This window comes from Mytilinidion resinicola (assembly GCF_010093595.1).
Source record: "Mytilinidion resinicola strain CBS 304.34 unplaced genomic scaffold BDZ99scaffold_1, whole genome shotgun sequence".
In the NCBI taxonomy this organism is placed as follows: Eukaryota; Fungi; Ascomycota; class Dothideomycetes; order Mytilinidiales; family Mytilinidiaceae; genus Mytilinidion; species Mytilinidion resinicola.
In genome coordinates, this window is record NW_022985437.1 from 1,628,683 (window position 1) to 1,648,620 (window position 19,938).

Below are 19,938 nucleotides of genomic sequence, written 5' to 3' on the forward strand. Positions count from 1 at the left end.
CACCTGCACCGTAGAGTTCATCAACGGCGAGCACATCTGGACCATCAACGATACCGACACAACCGCTCGACTTGTCTTCAAAGACCATGGCCCCAATGTCGATTGTTTCCCGAAAAAAGGTGTGATGTCGACCGAGTTCGCAACAGCACATTTCGACGTTCCTGGAAACGTCTCTGGAACATTGACCATGAAGGGTAAAACCTACAACATCACCGGTCTTGGCCTCCGTGACCACGCCTGGGGCCCCAGGGATTGGGGCAATACCGTATACTCCCACCGCTGGGTTTGCGGCACTGCTGGACCCTCTTTCTCATTTGTTGCCGTCTCCTGGCATTCCACCAACGATGCGATTGCCAATTTTGGATGGGTCGTTCGAGATGGCCAAGTTATCCTAGCTTCCTCCATTGATCTCCTTACGTACATGGAGATGGATAGCTGTATCAACCGCGGCGGGCGGGTGAAGTTCACTTTGACCACGGGCGAAGTGTTAGATGTAGAGTGTACGGCTGTGCCAGCGAAGTGTCTGGTGTGCTATCATCACGACATCGCCTGCGTGGATCGGATTTGCAAGTTCATGTGCGCTAGCAATGGTACTAGTGGATTCGCAAACTTCGAAAGCAGTTCGAATATCCAGTTTGGGAAGAGGAAACCCATCGCGCTGGTCGGGGGCGTGATTGAGGATGGTTTTACGCCGGCTTGAAGTTGACTGATCTGCTGCCTCGCAAGGGCGACGAGCGACCTACTGATCCTTTATAATGTCTTCTATTTCCGTCTCTTTCCGGGGGCGTAGGGGGAGCGTCGCCATGATTGACGGCTACATGCCCTTGTTCTTGTTGTTCAATTCAGTGCTAAGATGTTAGCAACAATCCCGTCTCGCATATAAGCGTACTCCAGTGCACCATTACGAGCGCTTTGCGTAAAATGAACTGCCGATTCAAGGACTACATCGTCTCCAACAGGTATTATACAACTCGGTTGATCTACTGAGCATTCAGATCACGTGACGTGCTCTGGTAACGAAGGTAGCAATTGATGAATACTGCCGTTGCCGCGGTGGAATCGCTCGAGGTACAGACGGATGGCTTGGTTCTCCATGCGAGAACGTTTCTCAATCCACCACAACACGCTACCAGTCCGCACATACCATAGCGACAGCAATAAAAGAGCCACAGGGTCCTTCTCTCGTAATAGATTCTGGAACGTCGGCTGTGTTTGACACATGAAGATCACCATTCGAATGTCTGCGGACCCGCTGTCTGAGAGCCTCTGTAGCCGAGCGAGAACATGAGCTGCTACGAAGTATGGGTTGTTCTCTTCGTTGCTTGAAGCGCTCATGTTGCATACCTCGGCCAGGGCCGGGGGAATACTTTCCGCGCCGACAGGAGGCAATTCGAAATGCATCTGAGCATACTCGTGGGCCATGGCCCGGAAAATACCCCCAGGCCGCAAGGGATTGGTCAGATTCCATATGGTCCATTTCGCGTCGCTCAACCGAAACCACTCTAGATCCGACGGATTCGATGGTCGAAGTGGCCAGGCTTCTTGTGGGGTAGCTGCGTCAAAGGAAGCAATAGTCATTATGCCTAGCAGTGCTGCTGTGGCCCACAGAGGGTCTCGATCTGACAAGTCGATGGGTTGGGAAAGCTTCTGATTGAAAAGAAGAACGCCATGAAAAGAGTGGTGTGTCTCGGTTCTCGTCCGGTGGGTGCTTGTGGGCATATGTTGGTAGCGCTCGTGCGCCGCTGATACCGCAAGCATGGTATGCATCAAATACGGATTCTACCTAGTCAGCGGATTGACCCAACCAATATGAACAGAAGTGAGTAAGGATGAATGGATGGGACTCTCCCCTACCCTGAAGGCAATATACGGGATTTGATGCTGCCAGATCTTCATCATTTCGGTGCTGAATGAGTGGAGGGTACGCATCCGAAATCGCTCCAACCTAGCCATGCATTGCGCGTGCATCTCGAAGCTAGCAACACCATCGGAACAGACAACGGGCAGGCTTAACGGCGGAGGAAGGGGGCTTTTTAAGCTCAGCCGATTCGCCGTTTCAGATCTCCGGCATTGGAGTCCTGTTGCCAAATTCTGGAGGTCTGAAGCCCCTGCCACAAAATTGCACAATACGCCGTAATCCTTGCATCTCTGACACTGGGGCCTGGCCTCGTCACACTGGGAATATCAGCTTGGTGTCCTGCGAGTGGCATGCCCAACTCACCTTCACCCTCCGGAGCTTGCAGTTTCGGCAGCCGAAGCGCGATTTGCTGTAGGGCCTTCGCTTCCGTTTAGCAGACATTGTCGGAGTGGATTCCATGTTCCAGTTCCAGCAAATATCGGTTAGAATATCTTCCGGTATTCAGAGTCGATTGATGTCGAGGGCAGCACTGTTGCGATCGCCTGTCTTGCTGGTATCTCCGAATGCCGTAAGCATACGCTAACCGACGCTCGTCTCGTGGAACTTGTTGCAAGGTTATAATGTTTACTGTTTCCGTCTTGTCAATCATTGGCGGGGCGCCATGCGTCAGCGGATCTGCGGCGCTATGCCATTTGTCGCGTTGCTGAAAATGTCATTGGCGGAGACGTCTACTAACCCTCTTCGGCAATGTGCATAGACTAAATGAAATCCAGACATGTCACCACCACTACGGTATCAAGTAATCGCTCTGCATCCCCCCTCGCACTTCTCATTTCCATCCCTAGGGCTCGTTTGAACGGACCAGTTTCCCTCCAGCAAAACGCATATAAGGAGGGCATGTTCCCCAGGGTGCAGAGAAGTCAACCTGACTCCAAATTACTCCCACATATCCCTCGATCAAGTGCATTTGCTCTACTCTTCACTAAAAGTTTCTTTTGCCCCTACAAGCTATCATGCGCGTCTTCGTCACTGGTGCCTCCGGCCTCATCGGGAAAGCAGTCACCAAAGAACTTCTCAAGGGAGGACACACTGTCTTGGGGCTTGCTCGCTCCGAAAAGGCAGCAGAGGAGCTGACTGCCCTTGGAGCCGACGTGCAGAGGGGCTCCCTTCATGACCTAGATGTCCTGAAGGAGGGGGCCGCTGCGTCGGGTGGCGTAATCCACCTGGCATTCGATTTCGCTCACGGTTTCGCCAACTTCGCGCAGAGCTGTCAAACCGACCAGGCAGCCATTCGGGCCATGGCAGATGCACTCGCCGGGTCGAACTGTCCTCTGATCATCACCTCTGTGACGATGGTTCTCCCTCATGGCCGTGTCGGGAATGAAGACGACTCCCACGACACCTCATCGCCTATGACCGCTCTTCGTGGGGAGTCGGAGGTATTGGCTAAGGGTCTTGCTTCCAAAGGTGTCCGTACGGCGGTCATGCGGCTGCCACCAACCTGCCATGGCGACGGTGACGACCACATGTTCATGTCTACCCTGATTGCCACTGCACGTGAGAAAGGCGCTTCCGTGTACGTCGGCGATGGCCTCAACCACTGGCCAGCGGTCCACTATCTGGATGCGGCCGTTGCCTATCGACTGGCTCTGGAAAAGACGAGCGCTGGTTCGACATTCCACATCGTCGCGGAGGAGGGTATCGAGGTGAAGGACATTGCGCAAACGATTGGGGAAAATCTTGGCCTCCCGATCGAGTCGAAGTCTATGGAAGAGGCCCAGAGGCATTTCGGCCCGTTTGCTTCAATTATTGGTGCTGATGGTCCTGTCTCGAACAGAAAGACTCGAGAAGAACTGGGCTGGAATCCTCAGCAATGCACGCTTCTTGCCGATCTTCAAGATGGAAAATACTTCAAGACTTAATCCGTCTGGCAGAAGAATGGGGTTTCGAAAGCAATGGTGAAGTGAAGATCAGAGACGAAAAAGTCCCGAAGCGGTAGGCCAGTGTTGACAACGTACGTCATTCTTTAAGCAACAGAAAATCAAGCCATCTACGACTCGCTGAGTACGAGAACTTTTCGAGTTGTATGCTTATTTGCGTCGCTACTAGAACCTGTGCAAGACTTGCTTTCTGCCCATACATGCCACAGGGCATCAGCGGCTTCTTGACCGTGAGGATGGCCAGGATCGTTGTAATTTTTTCGCTGCGTCTCGGACACCTGTAAAGAGGTGGCCAGAAATGACGGGGCACTGTCCATAAGCTCATAGACTCACCAGGGAAGACTTGAAATGCTGATCAGTGGAAGAACACTTGGCACAGAGGGTTCTTCGCCGCGTAGAACAGGAAGGGAGGTGAGAACATATCACCCTTCATGAAAGCTAGAGCACAGCTTGGCTTCACCAATGCCAATTTGAATAATCGCCGAGGACGCTGCTGTAATAAAAAGGGTAGTTTTTGGCAAAGAGTGGTAGCTGAAGGGGAGGTTGATGGACTAGTTCTCGTGCTCGGCTCGGAGAAATCCCCTCCGGCCTCAACTCCACCTCTGCAGAAGTACAGAGGTTCATCATTATCCGTACAGGCTCCAATTAACATATTCTAGCCGATACTATTCGCTCTAGAATGAGATTCTTCGCGCAATCCCTGAAGGAAGGATAGGGTCTTTGTGTTCAATGGGTGGAGGTCACCTCTTGAGCCTCTTTCAACTGCCGACAGCACCACAGAATGCACCCAGTTTAACGGTCTTGAATGGCGCCAATTAGGCTCATCTTAGAGGCGATGACCGCACCAGAGTCATCTAGAGTGGCTTGGGAGATGGACTGTGACCGGTTCTATCCAGAATGGCTCTGCCCCTACAGGTAAGTCCTTGAGTTCTCTAGACCCTTCAAGATACTGACGTTTTCAAAGCGTATCAGCGAGTTTTGCACCTTTCGCAGTGCACAATGTCGTCCCATATACACCGTAACGCACCCTTCAGAGCGGAGCATCTTGGCTCCTTGAAACGCCCACAATTATTGCTGGATAAACGTTTCGCGGTAGACAAGAATGAGGCAATTTCAAAAGATCTCACCCCTCTTGAGGACCAGGCCATCAAAGAGATCGTGCAGACGCAAGTACAGTTGGGGCTCAGGGCTGTTTCGGATGGAGAGTATCGGTGGGTATATGTGTGGAGAAATAGTTTTTCAGAGCAGCGCTTACAAGCCGGGTCGGATAGGAGGCATATGTTCTGGCGAACCTTTATCCCTGGATTAGATGGGTTTGGAAAAATTCAGAACCCTGATATTGAGCTCTTCCGTCTTTATGTGCCTGACATTGCTGCCTTTACAGAATCGGGACATGAACCCGGAGAGACTGTAATTTGCACTGGAAAAATCAAGCATACAGGACAGAGCGCATATGTCGGACAGGTCGAATATCTGAAGACGCTGCTTCCGAAGGAAAGATGGGGAGAGATGAAACTCACCCTGGCCGCCCCGATCTACGGTACGCAGCGGGCAAAGTGTATCCGAAAGACGTGTAGAGGAGCGATGCGGGATATTTTAACGATATCGCAGCAGCGTACCAGACCTAGCTAGACATCCTCTACAAAGTGGGCCTAAGTAAAGTGCAAATAGATGACCGAGACCTTGCGTGTAGGCTCATTCCCTACTTCTTTCGATGATTTCTGCTCCGAGAAGATGATTGAGGGATGGAAGAGCGATAAGGACAACTCGACAACGATCAAAGAATTATTCCATGCTTACATCAATTTCTATAACGAGCGTATATCAAAGGCTCCCGCCTACATGCATATTGGCATTCATCTTTGCAGAGGTCCGTACCAACTGGGTGAATGTTTCCAGTATACTAACCATATCCAGGGAACTTTGTGAACTCTCGCCACTTTTCCGATGGTGGCTACGATCGTATCGCCACGAAGCTATTTCGAGATTTCAACGTGTCTACTTTTTATCTCGAGTATGACACTCCCCGCGCCGGGAGATTTGATCCGCTTCAGAGCCTGCCAAAGAACGAGAATGTCATCCTTGGCGTCATCACGTCCAAATTACCAGAAATAGAAGACAAGGAGGAGATGAAGAAAGCGCATTTACCTGGCTGCAGAGATGATTGCGAAGGGCAGTGGTCAGACAAAGGAGGACGCTCTGAAGAGACTCGGGGTCAGTCCGCAATGCGGCTTTGCGAGTCACGCGGAAGGTAACTTGATAGATACAGAGGTGATGAAGAAGAAATTAGCGCTCGTAAGGCACATTGCGGAGGAGATCTGGCCCGGCGAGCTTTAGAGGTAGGCTCTGATGATTTCTTGTGTAGCGATGAGGAGAATCTGGTAGCTGGAATTACTCCTGTTCCAATCCGAGAAGGCTCAAGTCAAGGTGAGGCAAGCGAGGCCTACTTCACTGCAGTCTAGTTTCCTAAAACTCCACCTCCTCTTCATTCTACAAGTGTGAATTCATGCGCCTTTCCAGAAACTGATGGCGTCGGCTCGTTGTATTACTGCCCTAATATGTACTATTCTGCACCACCTTCTGTTCCTCACAAAGAGTTGCATACCTAGTGAGATCAAAAGATTATAGGGAGCGCATCTTTTCCTTGTACTATAAGAACTGATCGACTTTGCGAGCTACTCGAACCAGGCCCGGCGGTCCCTGATCACCTACCTGGGCACCTCCTTATCAAGCCAGTTCCCGGGAGTAGCGTGTTACCGTCCACTTCTTTTTGTAAAGTCGATATATCACTAGCAGCTCTTCTTCTGCTTGCGCTGGCTGCGCTTTGGGCAGGTCATGAGGTGGTCGACTCCGTTTGCTGCGAGTTTCTCCGGTCTTGGCGCCGTCACCCAGAGCCTTCGGCCTCACCTGAAGCCCAACCACGGTTCAATAGGCTCGCTTGCTATTGTTCCCAGCCCCCCGAAGTCCAACGGTTTCTACTTCTCGCGACTCACCTCTGGCTTCTTTTTTTCCCTCTTACATACTTCTTTCGACTTACTTTGCTGCCCATCACCCGACTCACTCTGCTGCGCAGAACATCCAAGTCCCATCTGTACTTGTCACACGCCGCAGGCACCTCCTGATTCCATTTCGCTACACAAAATCAGCAACATGCCTCTCCTAGCCTCTCGCTATGCGACCGCTACCCGCACGCAGACTTCCCGAGCTCCAACTGGCACTGCAGCTAAGGTCATTCCCGTCTATGCTCCCGGCGCTGCGCCTGGTGGCGCGAAGTACACTCCGGCGAACGGAGCGCCTGTCACCAAAGAATCACTGCAAGCTATCAAGCGTACCTGGATGTATGAGGACGTTGTTGGACGTCCCTTGAAATCGTGGGTCACCTCGCGATTGAAGGATCCCGGCTCCAATGCCACCATCACTGGCGATCTTGAAGAGGTGGTGTCCTACAACTGGTCGTTCGATGATTGGAAGTCATCCCATGCGCCTGGTAAGTCTCACATCGACCGTCACCTAGTGACGACTACCGCGAGTGATATGTAGCCAAAATCGCATCTTACTTACGACTCTGACAGGCGCCCCACCGAAGTTCACTCCACCGGCGAAGCTGCCTGAGAGAATCCCACGCAACTCGGGCACCCACTATGTCAACCAAGACGCTCATCTCGAGGAGCGTTATCCATTCAAGCCCTTGTTCAGCGCTCTCGAGAAGACAAAACCGGATTATGACATGAAGGATGTCGATATCGTTGCCGACACCGGAACTTTCCTCACTCTGCTTGGGTTCCTTGATGGCCAAACCGAAGAGGACATTCGCATCGAACTCCACCTCGTTGAGAACACGCTCGTTCTTACTAGTCGCGAGCAGTATACGTCGGTTAATATCGACCCAAAGCGGGGAAGTCTGCGGCCTTACGAGCATAGCTTCCCAAAGCACTGCTCCGAGTTTCCCGAGAAGGAGAACGGTGCGCACACTCATCATCGAGCTGTTCGCTATACCCTCGGCGGTCTAAACTTCATCGTCAAGTACCAGCCCCATGCATTCTGCGAGGGCGGGGACTACGTCACGGAAGGAACGGTGTCAGACGCAGATAAGAAGCATAGCGCTGAGGCTCTGAAGGCCGAGAAGGAGGCACGCATCCGACGTTTGCAGGGACTAGATCGTACTGGCGGCGCGACTGTGAAGGTAGATACGACCTATAACGAGAAGCCCTCTTCCGAGCCTGCTGATGCTAAAATGGCTGCTCAGGACATCGAAACCCCGACCCAAAACAACGTCACTCCCACCGTCGCGCTCCCAGAATCTGATACCGCTTCTATCAAGTCCGTCGGCTCTAACGAGTCCGCTCAGGCCGGCACCCATTCGCGCAACGTCTCTAACGGGTCTGCATCCACAACCGCCTCTCTGCCCTCCAGCAAGCGCATCAAGGCACCCTGCTACGCCGAACTCACCGCCCGCTTTGAAGGCAACAAGTTCAAGGAAGAGCCCATCGACACCCCATACCACTTTCCGCGCATGTACTTCGGACGAATTCCAACTATCATTGTCGGAACCTACCGCGACGGCTCGTTCAGTTCGATTCAAGCCTTCGACTCCAAGCGCATGCTCAGTGAGTGGGAGGTTGAACGCCAGGAGGACCTTCGCAAACTGGTTCGACTACTCCGCGATTGGAGAGATGCGACGGAGCAGGCCGGCGGCAAGGCTGTCGCGCTGTGTGACGCCCAATTCTGGCCACTCAAGTTCGAAGTGTACAAGATGCAGTCACCCCGCGGTGTATTGGAGGAGGCAATGGTCAATAAGTTCTGGAAGAAGGCTCCGGCTGCGAAGACCGTTCTTCCCGAAGAGCCTATGGCTAAGGTTGCTGAAGAGACCAAGGCTGAGGATGCTGAGATGGCCGAGGTTGAGGAGACCAAGGTTGAGGAGACCAAGGTTGAGGAGACCAAGGCTGCGGAATGCAAGGCCGAAGAGACCAAAGCTGCGGAATGCAAGGCTGAAGAGACTAAGGCTGAAGAGACCAAGGCTGAGCAGTCCGCGGTTAAGGAGTCCAAGGCTGAAGAGGTCAAGACTGAGGAGACTGAGACAGATGTGATCAAGGCGGATGAGATGAATTCGGACGTGGTCAAGTCGGATGTGATCAAATCCGATAAGACCGAGGTCGAGGGGATCAAGGCGGAAGAGGCCAAGGCCGAGGGTGTTGTCATGAAGGAGTAAGCTTGGGCTGGTCTTCGGCTTCCTTTCTACTAGTCAAAATTGCATGGAATGTTGGTGCATGTTTGGTTCTGGATCAAATACACTTATCACAGCGTGGTTTATGTTTCTTTTGTTTCGAAGCTACACAAATGGATAACTCGATGAGAACTTTTCAAACTGCAATTGATTGACTAAGGAAATGAAGTGAAAGTAGCTACCCGTTGATGATCTTGTGCTCTCGATATGTGGTGATGAGCCTCGCGACAGCCATGAATCTATTCCTCTTTGCTAATCCCGTTGCGATCTCGTATTGCCTATCACCAGGCAAGCTATCCTTAACACTGTCATCATAGTCGCTACAGTCTGGATTTTCGCATGGCTTCGAAAACACACTCCAACAAGACCCCAGAGCCGAATCATCCTGCTCTGGGTTAGAATTCCCCCCTAGACGTTCATGTTCCTTGTTCGGTTGTCGTGGAAGTTCCAGATCAGCCCCGGCGTTAAGCAACAGCTGAACCATGTCGATTCTGCCATGCTCCGCAGCCAGTTCCAAGGCAGTCCTCGTTTCACGGAATCTGTATGTCTTGGTAAAGAAGCCAGCTGTCCGGGTGTCTCTCCAGCCAAGACCAGAGGATACAGCATCGACATCAGTTGCTGCTCCAGCCCGAATGAGCATTTTTGCAACTCTAAGATGCCCTTCACTGGCCGCGAGATGCAGTGCGGTAAGTCCTCGGATACCTAAAGGCCCATGAACGTCGGCTCCAGCGTCGAGGAGGGTCTGAACCATCTCAGGGCTGCCAATCTTTGCAGCGGTTTGGAGAGCGGTGAGATTTCCTGATCTATTTGACCACTCCTCGTAATGATAGGGGCAAGGCCAAGCGTTCACGTCGGCTCGGTAGTGTAAAAGCAATTTAGTAGCCTCTAGATTTTCTTGGAGAATTGATCGTACTAATGCTGTGACCCCATAGCCAGTATCGAAGGGGATGTTTGGATTGGCGCCGCGTTCCAGGAGCATACGTATGACAGCTGTATTTCCCCCTCTAACGGCAAACTCCAGTGGTGTCGCACAGAGTTCGTAATGGAAGTGCCGATCGAGACCGCTGTAAATCTCTCGGCGATTAAGAGCACCTCCAGCCTTCAGGAAGAAGTCAATCAAGTCGGTATTGAAAGTGTTGATAGCTGCTCGGAGGGGTAGACCGTAAAGATCTTCCTTGTCACTGACATCATTCCTTGTTGAGATTGCTTGAAGAAGAATGTCCAAGGTATCCGTGTCCTTGTTTAATACAGCAGCAGAAAGAGCTTTAGTATCAAACGGCGTGGCGCCGAGCTCGAGAAGACGGGCGGCCAATGAGGTGTTCCTCCTGAAAACTGCTACTTTCAATGGACTACCACGTCTAAGGGACTTGTTGATGTCCGCGTTGTTGTTCAAGAGCAGCTCAACGATATCCAGGCTCTCGTTGTCTATCGCGCGGATCAAAGGTGTCCACTCGAAATTTCCGTCAGCAAGATTTACATCCATGCCCTTTTTCAGAAGGCTTTCGACCATTTCGTAGCCGACATGAGCATCATAAAATTCGACTGCCTCGCTGAGGCAGCTTCCAGGGAGTTCTGTGTCTCTTCCTAAGATGAGACGAAACACTTCGAGATTTTCGCATTCGATTGAAGTCTGAAGAGCATTTTCTTCGCATTCCTTAAGTACGCTCGCGTCCAAGACTTTGTCCAGAAGTAACTGAACAAGCCAAATTTTACCCGTTGCGACAGCGGATCGAAAAAGGTTAGGATCGTCACAAGATGCCCCAGAGCCGAGCAGTACTCGAATAATAACATCATTCTTGGTGTCGATTGCCGCTTCCAGTGATGCTTTGGGGCGGAGGTAGCTATCGTCATCGTCTTCTTCTTCTTCTTTTAAAAATGTAGGTGGACTGGCTTTGGCACCAAGACTGAGAAGATATATCACCATGTTCAAGTCCTCCTTGCGAACGTACTTCGTGAGGGCAGTCTCTCCACGGCGGTCAACTGAGTCGATGTCAGCACCAGCTTCGAGGAACTCTTCGACAAGACTTCTATTTCCTGTATCAGCTGCCATGGAAAGAACTCCGCGGGGACGACCGTCAAAGCCTTCAAAGTTGAGGCATGCTCCAGCCTCTCTGAGAAGTTCGATAAGAACTGTATTTTCATTCTGAATGGCAATTTCAAGAGCACTAGGAAAAGCACATTCCCGGTCCTCCGGTTCGTAGACAGAATTGACATCTGAGCCTGCGCTGAGAAGAATCTGGACAAGTTCTACGTTCTCATATATCACCGCAACTTCCAAAGGAGTTTGCTGGTCGTAACTGATGTCCGATCTCCAGTTGAGATCGACGTTTTCTTCAACTAACAGTTTTACTGATTCGACCTGTCTGGCACGTATTCCCTCCAGGAGAGCTGGTGCCAGCATTTCGGAACACTGTTCGAAACGGTTCAAAGCATACCTGATGAGTAATTTGTGTTCTTCAAGTAGTAGTTTCACCAAGTCGACCTGTCCGGTACTTACTCCCTCCTGGAGAGCTGATGCCAGCATCTTGGAACGCTGTTCGATATTATTCGAAGCATACCTGATGAGTAATTTGGTGAGGTCAAGATTGCGCATCGACACGACGCGCTCGACGTGATGAGGTAAGATGAGATGGCCGATATCAAAGCTCATCTCGGAAATAATTCCTCGAATCAGATTCTCGTCGGCAGCGTTCAAAGCAGGTTCCCAAACTGCTTCAGCCAAGGCGCATATGGTAGGCTCTTTGGATCTAAGAAGTCTTTCGAAATGTTTGAGATTCTCCGGGATGCAGCACCATTTGACTGCTAGTTGTTCGTACAGATCTCTTCTTTTGTAATCGTCAGTGTGAAGTTTGTTGGATAGGACGTAAATAGCCATTTTGAGGAGGTGGATGGAGCTTGGCATCGACACCGTTGTACAAGTTTCCCTTGGCGTCAATGCAGGGCCGATGTCATATTCTTCTGGGGGTTTTAGTGTCGCAAGAGAGCCTCGGAGTCCCGCTATTTGGGCACTGAGTTTTTTTTGCGAGATAAGTTCTTCCTGGAAGACACTGGTGTGGCCACAATCCAAGATGGACCCAAATGTGGACCGAGGAGGGAGTTCCGAAATATCTGAATTTCTGAACAAGCTTGCTGGTTGATTTCCTCAGATAGGTAGATGATTTGAACCTGGTGTACTTACCGAATGACCTCAATTGTGTCTGAAACCTTAAGCAAGGTAAAATTTGAATGGTATCAGAGGGTTGTACGCCGTAGATAATGGAATCTGGTGTACAAATAGTCATTCCTGGCGGCGTCTTCGGAGAAGGGGCTGTATAAAATAAGTAAGTCACGGAAAAAGATCTGCGGCCACGCATGAATACTTGAAGGTACTCGGAGCTGATAGAAACGGAGAAAGAAACGAATTGACATAACGAGACATACCTGTTTGAAACTTCTCGATGAAAGAGACATGATTGCTGGGTCGAGCGACTGCTTTCATGACCTTCTGCGGAGGTACAAGTTCACCATCCAGATACACCTCACTTTCTTTGCCTTCTCTTTTCCGCTTTTGCAGCTTGTGCCCAATTGCTTTCCATTGATCCGACTTGCTGTATTTCTTGAGTTGCCATTTTTTGAACTGGCGCTCGTATTGACCCTTTCTAGTACTGGTGAACATTCTGACTTTAGTATCGCTGGGTTTCTTACGTTGCTTTGAAGTTGATCGTGTCCATGAAGTCCATAACTTGCTTCAGAGGTTGGTTTTTTGATAGGTAAAGGTCTTCTATGGTCTCCTTGTGGAGTTCCCAGGGAAGCGACATATCTACAGCAGTCAGGCCGTAAAGAAGTCTAGGACAGTAGACAGTAGAAGATAGAACCGGGTAAGAAGAGGTGTTGTTAGGCGAACTTCAATCATCTCACCGGGGGACGGTGCTCTTCATTTGAAGTGCGGCACAGCTGCAGCAAGGCTGAAGTGAACCTTGCCACGGGGCGTAATGCACGACGATTTTGGATCCAACCAATGAGGCCCAAACCTCGCATACGGATGCAGGGGCAAAACCGTGCACAGAAAATACGGTGAAGAGCCCTGGCAATGGAAACCTCGCCGTCAAGGACGGGACGTACGAAAGCCCGAGAACCACATTGCCTCTCATTGGGCGCACCCCAAATCTTTGCAAGCACCTCCAATGTTTCAGTCGTCGTAGATCTTGGCAATCCACGTAGCTTGATGGCTTCCACCCGCTCGGACCACTGTCGTTCCAGCCGTATGCATGATATTGGATGTTGCCAAAATCTTGCATGGCGCCAATTTGTACCGCGACAATCGTGCAAATCCTAGGCTGTCCCCATTGGACACCCCCAAAATCTCTTTGCATTTTGTAGCTCTGAGCGGAGAGCATCGAGTAAGCTATAGCACTAGCGAATGTCTTCCTGCTCTGCCTTCGCGAGATGATGATGATTGGTTCGTCCCAAAATCCTCATCGCCTGTCTTCCAAATATAAGCCCGATCGCGGTCTCTCGAAGAGGTTCCGAACGATGGTGCCTTCTCTTTGATCATCCTCAAGAGTCATAACACTTCTCCGCTCAAACCTCGCAACCCATGGCGTTGTCCATAGAAGCTCTGATCGGTATCATGACCCTCCTGGTCACCTGTCCTCCATCCGTTCTGGTTGTTTGGCGGCTCTTCAAGCGTCGACGGCAAAATAGCGAAACCCTAGGTGTGTTTATAAGTCGTTCCTCAAGTAAACAACAGCTGACACAATCTCCATTGGCATCAGCAGGCATTCGGCAGCTGCACAGACGCCAAACATTCGCGTTCACGCGCGGTCAAACAATCACGATCGACAACATAGAGACGCTCATCGAGGCGGGTACATTGGGCCAATTGACCGGTTTGATGATCGATTAAGTCCGCTTGCACATGGAATGAACAACACACGAGGAGAAATAGGGTCATGCTAGGTAGTGGGTGGTCCCGTCGGTTGTCGACATTTAGCATGCTTCGTTGGCGTGCTGGATGTGTTGGACTGGTGGTGAGCTTCATGTATTGTGAATCAATGTCAGCAGGCGTCTAAGAGTGTAGAGTCAACACACGCACCTCTGAAAGTTGAATAGCATGATTCTACGCTCTCGTAGCTCTATGATAGGTGCCCACGTTTTGGAGGCGGTATTGTTTCGACGCATCCGGAAAATCGAAGACATGAGACGTCGTGGACTTGAACCTAAAACCATACTGTTGTCGATGATCCTCAAGCATGAAACGCTCATTACACACAAACGCTTTAGATGACACCATGGAGCTGATAAGGATGAAGATTAATATCAACAACCGACGACACCGTAGTACACCTAGTACACCATACCCAGCCGGCCACCTAGACACCCAACCATAATAGCTAAGACGACTCTTCGACATCCAACATGCCCGCGCACCTACCTTACCTCCAGTTAGCCAAGGCCAACAATCCTTCCACACATCCTAATTCCTCGCCACTAGAGACGCTGCGTACGCTAGAAGCGCCTTTACTACCCATGAACGAAGCAACCTCCTCATCATCGTCGGGACAAACGTTCTCTCCCTCCGCACCTTTGCTCTTCCGATTCGCCTTCAGTCTCTTTTCTCGATCCATCATGACACCAAGACTACTGCACTGACTCAAAATCTCCGTGTTCTCGCCTAGAATCTGCCGTGACCGGCGTTGGAATGCGGGCTGCGACTGAGAGCCTTTGGCGCGACCAGAATTTGGAGCCGGATCTTCAGGTTCCCAGTTCTCCTTATCGGACTCAGTTTGGGGAATCTCGAAGTCGTTCTCGTTGTCTTCGCCTTTTTCCTCCGATTTCGCTAATCCAGGCTCATTTGATCTTGATTGTAGCCGACCATATGTTGTTGACGCTCGGACTAAACCCTTTTTGGCAACCTTTCCATCCTGCTTCGCTCTCTTCGAGTTTTCTCGCGATAGTAATGGGGTGTTCGTCCTATTTGGGTTGGATCGGAGTGCTCCTCTGCTGTTTGCTCGAATCAAGCTGATGGCATCTGCTGCCGAGCCGCTCCCCTCTTGGTCGGCTTTCTCCGTCAAGGAACTCCTAGCATCTGCATCGCACCAAAACTCCCATGCTCTGGAGTCGCGAGATCGTCCGATAGATGTTCGAGCGAATTTACTTGGTGGTCCCTGAGCACTCGCCTCTGCGAACCTATCATGAAGACCAGTCGCACTGTAGCTTCGGCGAAGCCCAGCAGAGCGTCCCTCGAAGACAGCTGGAGGGAGCTGACGGGACTTTGGCGGGGACGGCGATTCGTCGGCATCCGTGACCACACGAGCCTTGCCGTCAACGGTCATGGAAAGGCGCACATAGGAATGCGTGCGCTTCAATCCACGGGTCGAATTTTGCGGTTTGTCCGAAACTGCATTCGTAGGTATGGGTCCTAGCAAGTCGGTCTCCTGACTCTTGATGAACGATGCGTTACGTCTGTTTGCAAGATATCCTGGTCGCAGTCCTTGCGCGGATTCCTGGGACGATGGCAGAGGTTGCGAGCAAGGTAATTCTGTTGGCGCTGTGTCGTACGACTGCGGATCTGTTGATTGCACGTGGGTTGCATCTGTGGATTGCGTTTCTGCGTCTAACGTTTGCTGTGTTTGCGAGGGCTCTAGACTTGTGTCCAGACCCGCAGAGGAAGTAGTTGTGGTTGTGGGTGGCGGTAGATTCGCGGGCTCGGAAGCGGTCTGCGGACTGTCCTTCTCTTCAATATCGTGTTCTTGCGCGTCATCGTCGCGGTCCACGGCAACTTGCAGGCTGGGAGACATGGTTGCGGGGTGAGGGCCGTCGGAACTTGGGCCTGAAGAAGAGTACAGGTCATACGTCTGGGCGGGCTGGGATCTCCGGCGGTCGTTCTGGCGTTTGTTCTGAAACCAGATCTGACTGGTGGTTAGTCATGCGACATTAAAGCTGGTGGATAGTAACTGACCTGGACTTCCTTCTCTCCAAGCGCGACTCGACGGACTATATCTAGGCGCGTCGCTTTGTCTGGCTTCGGATTCCGCTGGTATTCTGCCTTCAATATGTCCTCATCTTCTTTGCTGTGGGCGAGTATGTAAGTATTGAACGTGTGGGGTAACTACTTCGGACGCGAGCAGCGCCAGCAACTACGCGTAGGCAAGTTGCCGACCGTCAACAAATACTACGTACCTGGTGCGGCGACGCTTTTGACGAGCGAGTGGTTTGTTGTCCACGTCGGGAGGAAGATTGTTTTGTACGGTATTGGGAGAGTGGACCAGGAAAGCAAGGCCGCCTGAGGACGGACTAGAGCGTCTGTCGCAATTGGAGGCAGAGGAGGGCGGGGAAGAACTGTCGCTCATGGTAGATGCGCAGAGTGCTTAAAGATAGTCAAAGGGATGTGTTATTCTGAGCGTCTGGGGGTGGAGGAGCAAGGAATGTTGTGATCTGGGAGCGGAGGACCTTGAAAGGCGCGTCTGGGAACGCGCCGCGGGATGCTCGCTTCGGTCCGCAACGGCGTGGGCAAGACGCAATGGATCGGTGTGCCCGGACTCCTTTTTATGCACTTACATTGCGCGTGCACGGAGCCAGGAGTAGAATAAATAGAGAGCTGCTGCGCCTTCTTTGAGGCAGTGTTGACCGTCCATCACTCCAGCACATCGAACGGCTCTCAAGCTGGAGCATGATCAAGAGGCAGATATGAAACATCGCAATGGGAACCGAAGCGCGGCACACAACAGTTAGCAGGCAAGTCCAGTCGCTGGAACAATACAAAGCTAGTGCCTGACTTTTGCTAGAGCTGCTGCGTGTCACTGTTTCCTTCACGATTTTGGTGCGGTTGCACGTGATGCAGGTCTTGGCACCGCCAAACCACCGCCCTCTTCTCACTTCTGCACACCCCGCACCACCCGTCACTGGCTGCAGGTCATTTCGGGCCTTTCGACTCACATACAGCGTTGGCAGACAGAATGGACCGGTCCAGGTGGATCAGTCGAGCTGAAAGCCCACAGTCTTGTAGGCAGCACTGCGGCCTGCCTTTGCTCCTTCGCTTGGCGCCTTAGCCGTAAGATCGGGCTGAAGTTACGCAGTAAAAGCTGTTTCGCTGCCCATGAAGACGACTGACTGTGCTGCTGCTCATCTGACTTGTACTTGCGTAAGTCCTTCAAGGTTGAGTAAATCGAGTTCCTTATTACCCCGTCCAGGTGCTACTGTCCCACCGTGACCGGTATTGTCGCTCATCACCTCGCTTGTCTAGGCGGATGCCTTGTCTCTGTTCTCTCGTCTTACCTTTTCCCTTCTTCGGTCAGCCTGAAGCCTGTTCGTAGCTTCCACCCTCTGCTCAGCTTGCCTTAGTCGCGCGTTTACTCGAAAGCTGCCGCAACGCCATGCTCAATTGCCACTCATACCATGCGGGGATGCTATTACCAGTGGACGGGCACTCGGAGCTCTATGATTACAGGTCTACTAGCCACCGCGCAGGGCTTGGGACTACCGGAAAGGATTCCTTGCATCCAACGAGCTTTTGGCATCTTTCTTTCTTCACCGGATTTTCGCCGGCCCCCATCTCTCCCTTCGACTCACAGCGTGGGGCCGCGAGTCTATTCGGGAATCTAAAGTGTAACCGGCATACTTCTAAAATTGCCCCAGTAGTTTATAGTTGGTGGCTCTTGGCCCCAACCCGGCTTCTTCGTCCCTATGGGCGCCACCAGATCGACTCCCTGGTATTAGACTAATTTCGGGCATCGATATGCTAGTCTCATTCCACGGAACGCGCCATTGATGGGCGAGATCAGTTTTATGGCGAGCCGCAGGATGCAGTTAGGGCTGAAACGTTCCGCATCGCGCCGCTCTAGCACACCATCTCAGCATTCCCCTGCGTTTGAAGAACCGCCTTGCAAGCCTCACGTGGGCGCTCTGTAAGCCTTATATGTGATTCGATTGGTTTGAACCTTGGAAATGACAAGCCATGTGGGTACTGCGGTGGAACTGTCAAGCAACGGTCGCACTTCGTCAATAAGGCCCGAGCCGCAGTTCACGCCTAAATTATCCTTCGGAAAGCAAAGACTAGGCATCAGGAGCAACTGTCACTCCCTCCTCAAGTCTTTCGGTCAGGAGATCCCCACCCCACCCTACATCTGTCATTATGCACCTAGGCGACGCGATAGTGCGTTTCTCCTGCAAGTGGGGGCCGCGAATCAGAGTATAAGATTAGGGGTAGGACGACTTCCAAGGAGCGGAAGAGGCGTTGAACCAAGGCAACCGCACGTTCTTGCACCAGGTTGTTTCTAGAGTGACCGTTCTCCTGACCGTACCGGTCGAGTTTCCGACAATCCTTGATGTCCCGAGTAGCTGCTGGCCAGTAACTACCTCTACTTCCACAATTTTACTAATCCGCTCTTAGGTTATACCATCGTGTGCTATGTGGAGGCAGGCGGACCTTGGCTTCTTGCTGCCTCTATTGGCTGCTTCTTTTTGCTGCTCTCATCTGTCACCCTCCCCTATCCATATCAGGGCCTGCTTCCCGACCTTTCTGTTTTCCACAAATGTACTAGCCCTCCTTTCCAGTGCCCTGAAGCCATCGTATGCTTCTCAATCCCTCTCACCGTTCACCCCAAGAACCCTGTGAGTCACGGGAAGCTGTCACTTTGCGCAACTGTTGGTGTCAGAGTGTCATCGTACCCTACCTTCGCCCTGAGGCTCACGCTGAAAAACTCTTCCCTGTCTGTACAACAGGCATAAATGGAAGGCCGTCGCAGAATCATCGAGCATTACCTTTAAAGAGCGGATAACTTGAGCACACCAGCGCTCAACATATAGGAGCAACTATGTCCACGATGCGAATAGCAGTAGCAGGAACCTGTGGCCTAGCCACGATCATTTCCAAGATAATTCAGGAGCACACCAGTCATCAGTTACTCGTTCTATCACGAACGGTGAGTTACGTTCTTTGTCCAGGACTCGTCCGTGAAACGATACTGTTTAGCAGTGTTTCATTTCATCGTCGCAAGTATGCTAATAGTGTTAGCCTCAACCTACTCTCACCTCACAAGGCTACCAGTGCCAAACCGTTGACTACAATGACCCATCTTCGATCCAGCATTCTTTAATGGGCGTAGACACTGTCATCTCGACTGTTACCGGCACCCCTCAGCTCAGGCTAATCGAAGCTGCTGTCCAAGCTCGAGTCCGTCGATTTGCTCCGGCGGAGTTCGAGGGACGTCCTTCTCTACGACCTGTGGGCGACCCATTGGATCGTGGAAGGGCCGCTGCTCTGGCGCTGCTGCAACATTACCGTGCATACATCCAGTCCACGGTCTTCGTTTGCGGCATCCTCTACGAACGTTTTGCCGTTGGGGGTCTTGCATCAGTCGGAATTGGTATCAGTTCAGGGGCTGGGGGCGAGGGAGACTACGTTCTGGATGCTCGCAACATGACGGCTCAGGCACCTGCGTACAGTCCTTCAGGTGGTTACACGAGCATTTCCATGACTTCGGTGTACGACGTGGGACGATTCGTTGTGAGAGCTTTGGATATGACATCTTGGCCCGCTGAACTCACGATGTGCGGAGAAAGAGTTCTCGTATCCTCTTTGATCCAAACAGTCAAACAATGTAGAGGTACGTCGCTTGGTTGAGAAGTGGAGGCACCAGCTAATCTGCTATCAAGGAAGAGATTTCACGCACGTCCAGTGGCACAATCTCGGAACACTCAACTACGAATTGACTCTGGCACAGCTGGCTGGCGACCATGCGAGACAGAGACGCCTCCAAACACTCATCGCAACGGTAGAAGGACGATACGACTTCGCTGTGCCTGGTGCTCTCAATACGCAATTCCCGGACATACAACCCGAACCCTTCCGGAACTGGTTCGCTCGTAACTGGGTCGGTGTCCCTTAGGACCCAAGCCGTGGGGTCTCGGCCCCTACCACATGAAAGCTCCGGGGA

The 19,938-nt window shown here is 51.7% G+C and overlaps 9 protein-coding genes across 9 annotated transcripts; 6 read left to right on the top strand and 3 right to left on the bottom strand.

The window, feature by feature from the left end:
• Positions 1 to 47: 47 nt before the first annotated feature.
• BDZ99DRAFT_457100 (uncharacterized protein) lies at positions 48 to 847 on the top strand. The gene has a single exon (XM_033718612.1). The coding sequence runs from the start codon at positions 125 to 127 to the stop codon at positions 698 to 700; it is 576 nt and encodes a 191-aa protein (XP_033584324.1). The 5' UTR covers positions 48 to 124; the 3' UTR covers positions 701 to 847.
• Positions 848 to 996: 149 nt separating this feature from the next.
• On the bottom strand, positions 997 to 2,299 carry BDZ99DRAFT_484263 (uncharacterized protein; the record flags this gene model as incomplete). The annotated part of the gene is made up of 3 exons (XM_033722629.1): positions 997 to 1,779; positions 1,855 to 2,175; positions 2,222 to 2,299. The coding sequence occupies 3 exons, from the start codon at positions 2,297 to 2,299 to the stop codon at positions 997 to 999; spliced, it is 1,182 nt and encodes a 393-aa protein (XP_033584325.1).
• A 295-nt stretch (positions 2,300 to 2,594) lies between these two features.
• BDZ99DRAFT_14247 (NAD(P)-binding protein) lies at positions 2,595 to 3,828 on the top strand. The gene has a single exon (XM_033712701.1). The coding sequence runs from the start codon at positions 2,872 to 2,874 to the stop codon at positions 3,778 to 3,780; it is 909 nt and encodes a 302-aa protein (XP_033584326.1). The 5' UTR covers positions 2,595 to 2,871; the 3' UTR covers positions 3,781 to 3,828.
• A 572-nt stretch (positions 3,829 to 4,400) lies between these two features.
• BDZ99DRAFT_505109 (UROD/MetE-like protein) lies at positions 4,401 to 6,135 on the top strand (the record flags this gene model as incomplete). The annotated part of the gene is made up of 6 exons (XM_033724081.1): positions 4,401 to 4,713; positions 4,763 to 5,009; positions 5,070 to 5,338; positions 5,492 to 5,668; positions 5,716 to 5,893; positions 5,934 to 6,135. The coding sequence occupies exons 2-6, from the start codon at positions 4,798 to 4,800 to the stop codon at positions 6,133 to 6,135; spliced, it is 1,038 nt and encodes a 345-aa protein (XP_033584327.1). The 5' UTR covers positions 4,401 to 4,713; positions 4,763 to 4,797.
• A 1,234-nt stretch (positions 6,136 to 7,369) lies between these two features.
• Positions 7,370 to 8,605, top strand: BDZ99DRAFT_356535 (uncharacterized protein; the record flags this gene model as incomplete). The annotated part of the gene is made up of 2 exons (XM_033714623.1): positions 7,370 to 7,873; positions 8,120 to 8,605. Coding segments are annotated over 2 exons (990 nt in total), but the record flags the coding sequence as incomplete, so codon positions are not given.
• A 595-nt stretch (positions 8,606 to 9,200) lies between these two features.
• On the bottom strand, positions 9,201 to 12,819 carry BDZ99DRAFT_513605 (ankyrin; the record flags this gene model as incomplete). The annotated part of the gene is made up of 3 exons (XM_033724723.1): positions 9,201 to 11,980; positions 12,443 to 12,660; positions 12,707 to 12,819. 3 exons carry the CDS (start codon positions 12,817 to 12,819, stop codon positions 9,201 to 9,203), a joined length of 3,111 nt encoding a protein of 1,036 aa, XP_033584329.1.
• A 342-nt stretch (positions 12,820 to 13,161) lies between these two features.
• On the top strand, positions 13,162 to 14,221 carry BDZ99DRAFT_457104 (uncharacterized protein). Its single transcript, XM_033718613.1, has 2 exons — positions 13,162 to 13,716; positions 13,777 to 14,221. The coding sequence occupies exons 1-2, from the start codon at positions 13,599 to 13,601 to the stop codon at positions 13,905 to 13,907; spliced, it is 249 nt and encodes an 82-aa protein (XP_033584330.1). The 5' UTR covers positions 13,162 to 13,598; the 3' UTR covers positions 13,908 to 14,221.
• Positions 14,112 to 16,505, bottom strand: BDZ99DRAFT_457105 (uncharacterized protein). The gene is made up of 3 exons (XM_033718614.1): positions 16,184 to 16,505; positions 15,963 to 16,074; positions 14,112 to 15,912 (listed from the first exon to the last, which is right to left on the bottom strand). The coding sequence occupies exons 1-3, from the start codon at positions 16,351 to 16,353 to the stop codon at positions 14,437 to 14,439; spliced, it is 1,758 nt and encodes a 585-aa protein (XP_033584331.1). The 5' UTR covers positions 16,354 to 16,505; the 3' UTR covers positions 14,112 to 14,436.
• Positions 16,506 to 18,816: 2,311 nt separating this feature from the next.
• BDZ99DRAFT_484267 (NAD(P)-binding protein) lies at positions 18,817 to 19,890 on the top strand (the record flags this gene model as incomplete). The annotated part of the gene is made up of 3 exons (XM_033722630.1): positions 18,817 to 18,924; positions 19,017 to 19,608; positions 19,658 to 19,890. 3 exons carry the CDS (start codon positions 18,817 to 18,819, stop codon positions 19,888 to 19,890), a joined length of 933 nt encoding a protein of 310 aa, XP_033584332.1.
• Positions 19,891 to 19,938: the final 48 nt, after the last annotated feature.